The sequence below is a fragment of the Triticum urartu genome, chromosome 1A (genome assembly GCF_056163025.1).
Source record: "Triticum urartu cultivar PI428250 chromosome 1A, HENAU_Tu73, whole genome shotgun sequence".
In the NCBI taxonomy this organism is placed as follows: Eukaryota; Viridiplantae; Streptophyta; class Magnoliopsida; order Poales; family Poaceae; genus Triticum; species Triticum urartu.
The window spans coordinates 70,979,480-70,991,750 of NC_141873.1; the positions used below are offsets into that span (position 1 = coordinate 70,979,480).

The following is a 12,271-nucleotide window of genomic DNA, read 5'->3' on the forward strand; positions in this document are numbered from 1 at the left end:
AGAATTCTACTACCTTTCCGAAGCCTGTCTTTCATAAATCTGATGAGACACCTAAAAATCAGCTGCAGCGATAGCAGGTGGGTTCAATGCACCTGCACCACCCACGCATACACAGCTGCACAGTCCAGAAAACGAGAGCTAGAAGAAAGAGCCGCTGCATTTGACCACGGAAGGGAAGGTGATAGGCAATGCACAAATGTTGTATTGAGCCATACAGCGACGGCGGTCCGCCGTCGGCATCGACCAGTCACTGGCCTGCCCCAGCGCTCGGCCAGTCAGGTGACACACGGATGGGCCAGGCCGCCTACCCACAAGAGTCAAATGGTTACAGGTAACAACAGCTACAGCTACAGACGCACTACGACGAGCGAGAACGCAAGCCCGTGGTGATATGATACACTACGATGTGATGCTGCTGGCCATAGCTCTCGTGGCAGTTATCTTTTGCTCTCTCCCCTCCGGGCTAAAGGTGAAATCCACGAGAGCTGACAGCAACGCGAGAGAAACACACAACAAGCAATGGTAAAGCAGCAAGATTTGTGATGTTCTAGTAGATAGCAAGCCGATGGGGGCTGTCACTGTGGCGGTATTTGAGTCGCATGTCATGCCGCTGATGCTGATACGGGACGACTTCTATCTACTCTGCTGAGTGGACATACATATCCGAATCCTGCGCGCGGTGTAGAATTGTTACTGTCCACTATGGTGCACTTCTTGGACGGGTTAACTTGACATGGGCGTCACGGCGGATCTTCCGAAAGGGAGGATGAGGTCGACCATGGAGTCGTACTCCTCTCTGCTAACCTGAGCCGAGTTTAGGATCTGCAGTATGCACAAGGAAAAACAGTCAAGAAACACATAGGCATCCTTGTATTTGCATACCAGAGAGGTACGGAAAAGAAACGCCACCTTCTGCACGAGCTTTGAGTCTGAGATCACTGGAGCAAGAGCAGGAAGCTGGTGCACAGAGAGTGCGTCGAGCAGAACAAGAACCAACAGTTGCCATTGCCTTGATCTCAGAGCAGGCAGTGCGTCAACAAGTGACATTGTGTCAATCAAGTATCCCTGTAGTGGCAACCAGATACTCTCATTCGATTATCCAAAAGCATGGTGCAAGCAGAAACAAATGGCTCTGCAAGTGAGGGGCAAAATAGTTGCTCCCTCCGATCCATATTAATTGTCGCTGATTTAGTAGTTGTACTAAATCAGTGACAATTAACATGGATCGGAGGGAGTATCAGATACTAGCATCAAGCAACCTATCTTTTCTTTTATGCTGAGTTGATGTTAGCCAGGAAAAGAATGCAGCAGAGGTTCCAAGTATAGGAGAAGACAGATACAAACAAACACTAGCCAATGAGGACATACACAGGTGCAACTAGTCTTATCTCTATCTAGTAAAGAAATATGCACATTCTACCCATTTTATATTGTATAAAGAAATATGGAATCCCAACTCTACCAGAGTAATTTCTCAAATGTACTCGGCTGTTGTTTGCTGATAGTAGTGATCGGTATTCTGTTCCAGCTAGTAATAAGCCTAAAAACATTGATATGCAAGTAAGTTTAGGACTCCAGGTAGCAAAGTATATATTTGGACCAACTGTAAATCAGGCAATAAACTCACTCAGAGTATATTAATTCATACCAGAGTAGTCTCCAACTTTGAAACTGGGATTTGCATCCTCATGTTTGATACAAGTACCGGCAGAGCATTAGAAATGCAAGAAGCTAAAGCTCTTTTAATTTCAGATGATTGGCTATCTTTCGAAACTCGCTTCTCAGGATACTCTCTCCCATTAGAAATCAACATCTCTTCCACAGAACTGTCATCAAGCATGTATACATAGGCTAAAGATGACCGGGATATCCATCCAAATATTGTGGTCCACATTGTTGCAAAAGCAGACAGCTGAAAAGATATGCATGTCATTGCTAAATTTCAAAATGAATTAAAAGAAACAAAACTACCACTTTCTCTCAAAAATGCTTACTGTTAAACTGAAACCTTCTGGCGGTGTGTCGTGCCAAGAATCATCAACTTCAAACATGTCAGTGTCCAGAAGCACAGTCTTTGTTGGCCACTTCACAACATCACCATCTGTTTCAGATACTACCTTTTCCATTGTATCTTTGCCATGGACATTCTCGAACTGTTTCTGGTGAAGCGTGTCAGGCAATATGATGATCCCTGCCTTTGAAACTGTATTCAGGAAGCTTCAGGTCATTTTATCAACTACATAAGAGTATTGCATATCAAAGGATCACAAGGTTACAGAAAATATGTTCACCTGCATCTTCCACTTCCGATGTGCCTGAAGAAATAGCTCCTGCAGCTTCAATAAGGGCTGATGCACAAGCCTCTGCAGATTCACGCCTTAGTGAACTGTCAATGTCCTCCATAGATAGATTTTTAGCATCTGAATCAATGTCATATGCTTTGCTTGCTTCTAAGATGCTCTTATCATCTGCCCATGTTACAGACTGACTTCTGTTCTTAGACCCTACAGCCTTCAGTGAAGATTTTAGTGCAGCACTAACCTTCTCGTCACTTGTCCCATTTTTTTCAAGGTCCACTGCTTTACCGAATTCTTTGTGTAGTTGTTCAGTGTAAGTATGCATTGAATCTCTTACTGTGTATTGAGATGATGAGGGCTGATTATCGATGAGGATGGAACTTGAGAAGTCATATTGACCCAAAGGCCCTTGATCCATCTTTGCCGAAGCAGGATCCCCCATAATGATTGTGCTAGTAAAGCCTACTTCATGGCGATTACTTCCAGCGGGTTTTCTTGCAGGCTTACTCTTGTATGCCCTTGGTGATGCTCTAGTTGATTTCTTTTTCTTCTTGTCATTTCTCTCTTCCAAAACTACATGCTCTAGTTGCTTCGCAATGGAATCAGTTATGCAAGGCAATAACATATCCGTATCTTCATCCTGTTGGAAAATCTTTGATAGGGCTTTATCTACTTCTTTTTCCTTCGTTTTTGTGCTCTCATGAAGGACCATGTCATCAATTTTTTTAGCTATATCTTCAGAGCCCACTTGTGCTTCAACTGAAGATGAAACTGCCATGCTATGTTCGCCAGGAACAGCAGCCCCAGAATTCAGGTTCTTACTCCCGGACAGCTCAGCTCTACTAGCTTTGCCCTGTTTAGCCTGTGGCATTGGCCCTGAAATACAGAACACAAGCTCACTGTTTCTTCAATTGTTCGAAACTTAAGACAAGCCGAACAAAGGGAATGAGATAAGCATCCTTTCACGTACAGTAATGTGCCTGCAAGTAAAACTACTGTCACTATTATAACATTTATTACACCAGTCTCTACAACATTATTGAATAGAACCAACCAACAGGATGTACCACTAACAAAAACTGATTTTATATCTTGTGTTCAACTTTTAAGAACCTGAAATTTCTAAAGAAGACGACTCCGAGTCACCTCTTCCTCTAAATTCCTAAAGGTGGTCGCAAGGCAGGTTTGCCCCATTGCCAGCGACCTGCCCCGCAAAAAACGCCCTTGACAGTTGTAATAACCAACAAGCTCCCACTTAGTTTTATTGTAGATACAACAAAATTTGAAAATATAGCCAGGATTGCATGTATTCATCTGGTTGGAGGCTAATTCTACATTCTAATATCACATAGCCCGTATATTTCAATTGCAATGGCTTGCCATACATCCACATAGAATGACAGAACTCTGCACCCTGAGACGATAAAATATCTCGCTTATTCAGATCAATCCACATAAAACTCCCAGCACCCAAAGACAATAAAATGCCTCAGCTATTCTCAACAACCCTATTGTCCTCCCGTCAACCAATGGCAGCATAATCAAATGCAAGAATGAACATCTAGACTACAAAAATTCGCAAAGTAAATAACAGAGTTCAGCATGAAACAATCACCTTCTTGAATGGGGTGATGGCGGGGCACATAGCCCTCAATGGCGCCCGACGGCCCAATCCACTCCTGCAGCGTCACCTCGCCAGGCCCAGGCGCCTCCTTCTCCACAATCTCCACCTTCCTCCCCTCGTCCTCCTTCTTCCCGCCGTCCGCCCGAAACCCTAGCCCCGGCCCGGCCCCGCTGCCCTCGAAGAGCGCGGCGAGGGCGTCCAGCCTGTTGGGCGGGATCCCGAAGGGGCGGTCGGGCGGGAGCGAGGCCGCGAAGGCCGCGGAGGCGACGAGGCAGCGCTCGGAGCAGAACTTGCGGGCCTCCTCGAGGTCGTAGACGCGGTGCTCGCGGAGGGAGATGTGGAACCGCGGCGCCGCCTTGGGGTTGGCGGGGTCGGGGAGGGGGCTGGTGCACGCGGGGTGGCCGCACGCCTCGGCGATGGAGCGCTCGGTGACGACGTCGTCGTAGTCGGCGCGGGAGAGCACCGCGGCGGCCGCGTGGAGGAGGGGCTCGTTGGAGGCCGCCGCGCCGTCGAGGAGGGCCAGCTGCACGCGGTACACGGCCCCGGCCACGTTCACCGTCGTCCTCGCCGCCGGCCTGGCGGCGGCGGCCGTCGCCATGGGGAGGGGGTTGTGGTGGGGACTAGAGAGAGTTTGGAGATTTGGGGAGGGAGACAAGCGTGGGTCGAAGCAGACGGCAGACGGCAGATTATTGCGCATGTGTTTTTGGTTGGGCTATTTTGGGGGCGATGGCGGGGTATGGCGGTTCTTGTAGTTGGGCCCACAGGATGGTGCTGTTGTGGGCTGGGGGCTGTGTGGACGGGTAAGATGAAAATTGGCCCATGCAATTTGGGTTTGCGGTCTAGTAAGTTTATGTTAGTGTATCGTGTTATTTTGTCTCAAAAGATATAGTGTATCGTGTGTCTTTATGGCGCATGATACGAATCAGCCGGATGATTTGTCTATGAAATCATCCGCCTACCCAGCCGTTAGATCAACGTGTTGATGGCCATTCGATGCACCAACGCCACGGCAGCAGACCAGCTTCAACGCAGCGCTACTGGCAACCCCAGCAAACTCCACTGCAGCACAGTGCAACGTGTCTATAGCTCCAACACAGCACCGACGGAGTCCGGTGAAGTTCCATTGCAGCCCCAGGGAAGCTCCAACGCAGCACCGACAGAATCCGGCGAAGCTCCGGTGCAACCCAGCGAAGCTCCAACGCAGCATCGACGGAGTCCGGCGAAGCTCCATTGCAGCGTCGTCTATGCTTCCGCCGAAGTTGAGGGAGATGGCCCGACGCACCGTTCCGACCAGCCGCACGACTACCCTTAGAGTAGCAGTGGTGTTGTTGCAAAAAAGCTGCAGCATCAGGCATGCTCACCGGAGCCTCTTTCACTGGTAGCGCCAGTCGCGTTGCAACGCAGCACCGCCGGTGACGACGGTCGGAGTTGAGGGAGATGGTCCGTCACGGCAATGGTGCGGCTGCAAAACACATGGATTGCAGCGTGGAGTGGCAGTGGCGAGCGGGAACCTTACAGCCGTGCTGGCCAGAGATGCCCTCCCGCCGACCTTGCTGCAACCGTGTCGTAGCGTTGCCAATGTCGACCTTCACCTGCTTGCATCAATAGCGGTTGCGACTCCTGCGAGCCATGGTAGTAGGGTGGCTGCTTCGCCCTATGTTTGCAAAGGGGCGGTGTTGGAACAGAGTAGCATTATAAGGCCATCGACGGCGTCCACTTCCGGTTCCCAGGTTTGTTGGTGGTGCTCGCCATGGGATGGATGGCCTCTTCAGCTCTTCTCTGGTAGTGTCGCGTGAGGATGAAAAGGGGAAAAGAAGAAAAGGGATGCAGAAGACACACGGCGAGTAGATAAGGCTGAGATGGAGTGGTGGTGGCCACGCAGGGGACACGTGGTGCGCATAGGATGCGGTTTACGGAGACAAGAGATCATCTGGATTAACTCGAATGTTTTCCTTTTTTTATTAATTTGATTCTCTGTGGAGCTGAAATCTTTCTTTGATATTATGATGACGGTTTGTTCAATGGCCTGCACTCCTAGAGAATCGTTCCATGCACATTCACAGCTTAAAAGTTTTCCATCTTTTTGGAAGGGCAACTCCAGGGGCTTTCAAAGGCCTTTATATTTTTTAGGGAACTTTAGAAACCTTTATTAGTTGTAAAGTTCGTGCGGGCAAACAAGCAACATCATCGTTGCTTCAATCCATTGGCAGTTTTGAAGTCTTGGTAATATTTCGTGTTGCATAGAATGATAGTTTGGTATTACGGAGAAGATGACTCCAAAAGGTTTCATTGTAATTCTTAATTATAGTAGCTACTTCGTAGTTTCCTAAATTCTGTATTCAAAGCATTGTACTTGTAATGGTTGCGGGTATGAATATTTTTTTTCAAAAACAAGGACTACACGCCAGGGACCTATTTGATGTTTATTGCAATATCTCCTATTTGACGACTTGTTGCATTAAACTTGAGGGAAAATGCACACTGCGTCACAACTGGGTCGGTTCATCGGTGCAATGACACTAGGGCTGTAGCAAGTGGAATTAGCATATGGGTGATTTTCTTTCAGTTTTGCTAACGCACATCTAGATGTGCCCTAAGTATTGCACATCTAAGTCCTATGCCATTGAGTCCATGTGAAGATTCGTGCAAGCATTTTTATTAGTCTTTTTTTCTTTTTTCTTTTTAGTTTGATTGAGTCACTTAGATGTGCAATAACTAAAGCACATCTAGATGTGCCCTAGACAAACCCATTTTCTTTCTATTACTTTGATAATCTAGCGGATATTTTCCCTACTTTAGTGATTTTCAATCAGATTTTTGTATTCCAAAAAAACATGAGTGTTTGCTTACTTTAAAAAATGTGCATTTTTTGAATTTAAGAGTTTTGTTTAGAAATTGTGAATATTATTGAAAAGGATGAACGAATTCAATATTAATGAATTTTTTTAAATCTACAAGCTATTGTCAAAATTTTGGAGGGGAACACACAAGGTGCATGCGAGTGGGGAAGTGCATAGATGAACCCGGGTACATATGAACTCACTTTAAAAAACACATTTCTAAATGCCAAAAAAATCTAAAAAAGTTTGCACGGATACATCTTCATGTTCTATGTGCGTGCATAAAGTTTTACGAAAAAATAACTTTTTTGAGCCCTGTGCAAAAAAGACAAAAAATTGTGTCGTGAAACGCTATTTAGAAGCACTGAAATTTGTCTTTTTACGAAGGCAAACCAAAAAGACATTTTTTCACAAAACTTTATGCCGTGTGCACACACATTTGCGAACATGTATGCATACAATTTTCTGTTATTTTTTTAACATTTCAAAACATGCTTAAAATGCAGTTTTTTAAAAATGGGTGCAGATGCCCATGCGTTCAGATAGTGCCCACTCCATGCGAGTGGGTCAACACAATTGATGCCTCGGATAGTTAACGGTTTGATTTTTCTTTCCTTCTTTGAATTTTCTGGACGGTCTTCTCCAAGAAAACGGATGCAACAATATAAACAAATATTCCCAAAAGTTAAATAAGTAATTTAATTTTAAAAGAAGTTCACAAAATAAAAATTTGTTCAAATGTAGGAATACAGAACGTTCACAAAAATTTAATTTAATTTTAAAATAATCAGAAAATTTGTTATATTTTTTAATCCAGAACGTTCACAAAAGTTTTAAAACTATATTATGAATAAAAGTTGTCAAACTTTAAAATTGTGTGTGCACTTTTAGAAATATTCATAAAATGTTTTAAAGAACTAATTTTAAAAATTTATAAATGTGAAAAAAATCTCCACAAACTTTAAAACGTTCATGGATCAAACAATGTTCAATTTTTTGAAACATTTTAATTTTTTTGAAAATGTTTGCAACTTAAAGGAATGAAAACAAAAAAAAACGAATACTGACAATTGGGGTAGAGAGCATCAAATGGGATTTCTCTACGCACCATGTAAAATTCATCGCTTTGTGTGCATGGTGGCCATAGACTGGACCTATCCTTGTGCCCAAAATTCTTCCGTTGCTTTTCCTCTTTCTCATTTTTTCTTCGGGTCATTTTTCTTGAATGTTCTTTTAGTTATTCGGTTTCCATTATGTTTTCCTTCGATTTTTTCCCACTATTTGGTTCCTTTTTCCTGATTTTCTTTCTTTCATCTTTTTCCTAATTTATGAACATTTTTTGAATATATGTGAACATTTCTAAAAATACAACAACATTAATTTATGAACATTTTTAAATTCATGAATACATTTTAAGATCAGGAACATTTTTAAAAATACGACAACAATTTTTGAAATTCGAGAACGTTTCTACATTCATGAAATTCTTAAAAAACCATGGACATTTTTTGAAATTCGAGAACACTCTTGTTCATCCGCGAACTTTTTTAAGAAAATCATGAACATGCAAGAAAAAAAATTCTTGGTTCATGTGAAAGAAATGACTGAAACACAACCAACAGGGAAATTTGAAAAAGAAAGATAGAAAAAATGCGTTGGAATAAGCTAATGAGAGCAGCACTCGGTACCGGCAATTGGGCCTACCCATTACTGCAGCCTTTTTGTGCTTCTCTGTCATTTTGACGCAGAGAGTGTCAAATCGAAGCTCACACACATCATAGGATCCAATATTACTGATGAAGAATACTACCCGTGTTAAAAATAATTGAAGTTATGGGTTTGTTTTAAATCAAGCTTGTTTAAGTTTGACCAACACCAATTTAGGCTCACAAAAGTCTGTGAAATATACTAGCATATCATATATAAAGTTGGTCAAACTTAAATAAGTTATTTTAAGACAAAAAAGGTAAAAATGGACAAGGATAAATGATAAAGGATAAAAGAAAAGAAGGCCGACTTAGTGGATCCCCATTTGACACGAGGTCCCTTACAAAATGAGTGGCACGAGACCTTGCAGAATATTCTATCGTTGGCAGAGTGCACCAACAAACAAATTGCTTGTCCACTTAAATTGGTGGCGACTACAATATGTAATACACTATGCTTCCTAATTTTTAAGATCTCACAATTAATTCAGGTCTTCAATTTAAAATCGGTCATCGAATATTAACCGTGTTAATAATTTCTTAAGAAGCTCTCTCATAATTTTGTATGCTCCTTAATTTTAAAGCTTTTTCATTTGATTGAGCTATTCAAATTTGGATTTGATTCATGATTCTAATCGGATTAATGATTTTAAAATCAACCAGGAGCAACCGACCTATAAAAATATATCAATCCCGTGCACCTTCTCACCCAATCTGATGAAAAAAAGAAGCGTTGACATGTGATATTGTAGCACTAAAATAGTACATAAAATATCGATACATAAAAGTATGAGTTGATTAGTGCAAGTGCATCTAGTGCCATGTAACGCCCACGATGCGGCTATATCTCCCAAGTGTCGGAGCACGACTTAGAGGCATAACCGCATAGTAGGCATGTCGCAAGAGGGGTAATCTTTACACATCTCATGTACTGAATAAGAAAGGGATAAAGAGTTGGCTTACAATCGCCACTTCACACAATACATGAATATAGCATTACATCATCCAGAATACAATCAAGGTCCGACTACGGAACCAAATAAAAGAAGACCACCCCTAATGCAACAGATCCCCGGTCGCCCTGACTGGGCTCCACTACTGATCAACGGAAACAAAACAACACTACGAACAAGGTCTTCATTGAGCTCCTCCTTGAGCTCGTTTGCGTCACCTGCACGGTAACATCGGCACCTGCAAACTGGTTTTGGAAGTAATCTGTGAGTCACGGGGACTCAACAATCTCACACCCTCGCGATCAAGACTATTTAAGCTTATAGAAAGGGTAAAGGGTATGAGATGGAGCTGTAGCAAGCGACTAGCATATTTGGTGGTTAACATACGCAAATGAGAGCGAGAACAGAAGGCAAAAGCACGGTCGAGAATCTATGATCAAGAAGTGATTCTAGAGCAACCTACGTCAAGTATAACTCCAACACCGTGTTCACTTCCCGGACTCCGCCGAGAAGAGACCATCACGGTAACACACGCGGTTGGTGCATTTTAGTTAAGTTAAGTTTCAGGTTTTCTACAACCGGACATTAACAAATTCCCATCTGCCCATAACCGCGGGCACGACTTTCGAAAGTTCAAAACCCTGCAGGGGTGTCCCAACTTAGCCCATCACAAGCTCTCACGGTCAACGAAGGATATTCCTTCTCCCAAGACAATCCGATCAGACTCGGCATCCCAGTTACAAGACATCCTCGACAATGGTAAAACAAGTCCAGCAAAGCCGCCCGAATGTGCCGATAAATCCCGATAGGAGCTGCACATATCTCGTTCTCAGAGCACACCGGATTGTCCAAACTTCCGGCAGGCCAACCCAGAGTTGCCCCTGGTGGCCACCGGCGGCTGGCAGGTTGAACCAACACTCAGAGGAGCATTGGCCCGGTGGGGGGGGGGGGGGTTAAAATAATGATGACCCTCGGGAGCGCGACTCCCAAGGAAAAAGTAGGTGGTGGTGAGGCAAATGGTAAAACCAAGGTTGGGCCTTTCTGGAGGAGTTTTATTCAAAGCGAACTGTCAAGGGGTTCCCATTATAACCCAACCGTGTAAGGAACGCAAAATCCGGGAACATAACACCGATATGACGGAAACTAGGGCGGCAAGAGTGGAACAAAACACTAGGCATAAGGCCGAGCCTTCCACCCTTTACCAAGTATATAGATGCATTAATTAAATAAGAGATATTGTGATATCCCAACAAAATATCCATGTTCCAACATGGAACAAACTCCAATCTTCACCTGCAACTAACAACGCTATAAGAGGGGCTGAGCAAAGCGGTAACATAGCCAAACAACGGTTTGCTAGGACAAGGTGGGTTAGAGGCTTGGCTTAACAATATGAGAGGCATGATAAGCAAGTGGTAGGTATCGCAGCATAGGCATAGCAAAAGAGCGAGCATCTAGCAAGCAAAGATAGAAGTGATTTTGAGGGTATGGTCATCTTGCCTGAAATTCCGCAAGGAAGAAGAACGAGTTCATGAAGAAGACAAACGGACGTAGTCGAACGGGTCCTCACAAACGTGACGTTATCGGAACCAACCCGAAGAAGCAACACTGGAAAGAAGCACACAACATAGTAAACAACCATCACATCAACATGGCATGATGCACAACCAAGTATGATGCATGTCTGGTTTAAATATGCATGGCATGGCTGTGACGCCCCCGATTTGACCGTACACTAATCATACACGCAAACGTGTACGATCAAGATCAGGGACTCACGGGAAGATATCACAACACAACTCTACAAATAAAATAAGTCATACAAGCATCATATTACAAGCCAGGGGCCTCGAGGGCTCGAATACAAGAGCTCGATCATAGACGAGTCAGCGGAAGCAACAATATCTGAGTACAGACATAAGTTAAACAAGTTTGCCTTAAGAAGGCTAGCATAAACTGGGACACAGATCGAAAGAGGCGCAGGCCTCCTGCCTGGGATCCTCCTAACTACTCCTGGTCGTCGTCAGCGGACAACACATAGTAGTAGGCACCTCCGGTGTAGTAGGAGTCGTCGTCGACGGTGACGTCTGGCTCATGGACTCCAGCATCTGGTTGTGACAACCAGAATGAAAGGAAAAGGGGGAAAAGGGGGAGAAAGCAACCGTGAGTACTCATCCAAAGTACTCGCAAGCAAGGAGCTACACTACATATGCATGGGTATCAAATGGAGTAAGGGTATCATATGTGGACTGAACTGTAGAATGCCAGAATAAGAGGGGGATAACTAATCCTTTCGAAGACTACGCTTCTGGCAGCCTCCGTCTTGCAACATGTAGAAGAGAGTAGACTGAAGTCCTCCAAGTAGCATCGTATAGCATAATCCTAACCGATGATCCTCCCCTCGTCGCCCTGTGAGAGAGCGATCACCGGTTGTATCTGGCACTTGGAAGGGTGTGTTTTATTAAGTATCCGGTTCTAGTTGTCATAAGGTCAAGGTACAACTCCAAGTCGTCTTGTTACCGAAGATCACGGCTATTCGAATAGATTAACTTCCCTGCAGGGGTGCACCACATACCCCAACACGCTTGATCCCTTTTGGCCGGACACACTTTCCTGGGTCATGCCCGGCCGCGGAAGATCAACACGTCGCAGCCCCACCTAGGCACAACAGAGAGGTCAGCACGCCGGTCTAAACCTAAGCGCACAGGGGTCTGGGCCCATCGCCCTTAGCACACCTACACGTTGCGAACGCGGCCAGAAGCAGAACTAGCCCCCTTAATACAAGAGCAGGCTTACATTCCAATCCGGCGCGCGCCACTCAGTCGCTGACGTCACGAAGGCTTCGGCTGAT

At 44.5% G+C, this 12,271-nt stretch overlaps 1 protein-coding gene across 2 annotated transcripts; it reads right to left on the minus strand.

The window, feature by feature from the left end:
* Positions 1 to 179: 179 nt before the first annotated feature.
* LOC125545638 (RNA polymerase II subunit B1 CTD phosphatase RPAP2-like protein) lies at positions 180 to 4,633 on the minus strand. 2 transcript variants are annotated; one of them, XM_048709657.2, is made up of 6 exons: positions 3,913 to 4,633; positions 2,292 to 3,173; positions 1,995 to 2,203; positions 1,649 to 1,912; positions 910 to 1,065; positions 180 to 822 (listed from the first exon to the last, which is right to left on the minus strand). In XM_048709657.2, the coding sequence occupies exons 1-6, from the start codon at positions 4,616 to 4,618 to the stop codon at positions 724 to 726; spliced, it is 2,316 nt and encodes a 771-aa protein (XP_048565614.1). In that variant the 5' UTR covers positions 4,619 to 4,633; the 3' UTR covers positions 180 to 723. The 2 variants fall into 2 exon arrangements, 1 of the variants encoding a protein (XP_048565614.1); XR_007300128.2 differs by lacking the exon at positions 180 to 822 and adding an exon at positions 1,463 to 1,540 and having other exon boundaries at positions 927 to 1,065.
* Between the last annotated feature and the right edge of the window lie 7,638 nt (positions 4,634 to 12,271).

Bases quoted from the DNA above. Each gene is read 5' to 3' on its own strand.
- LOC125545638 (XM_048709657.2), bottom strand. From the start codon at position 4,618: ATGCGCAATAATCTGCCGTCTGCCGTCTGCTTCGACCCACGCTTGTCT. The intron at 3,174-3,912 runs GTGATTGTTTCA...TCTGTATTTCAG, and splicing joins CCATCACCCCATTCAAGAAG to GGCCAATGCCACAGGCTAAA. The intron at 1,913-1,994 runs GTAAGCATTTTT...ATATCTTTTCAG, and splicing joins CAGAAGGTTTCAGTTTAACA to CTGTCTGCTTTTGCAACAAT.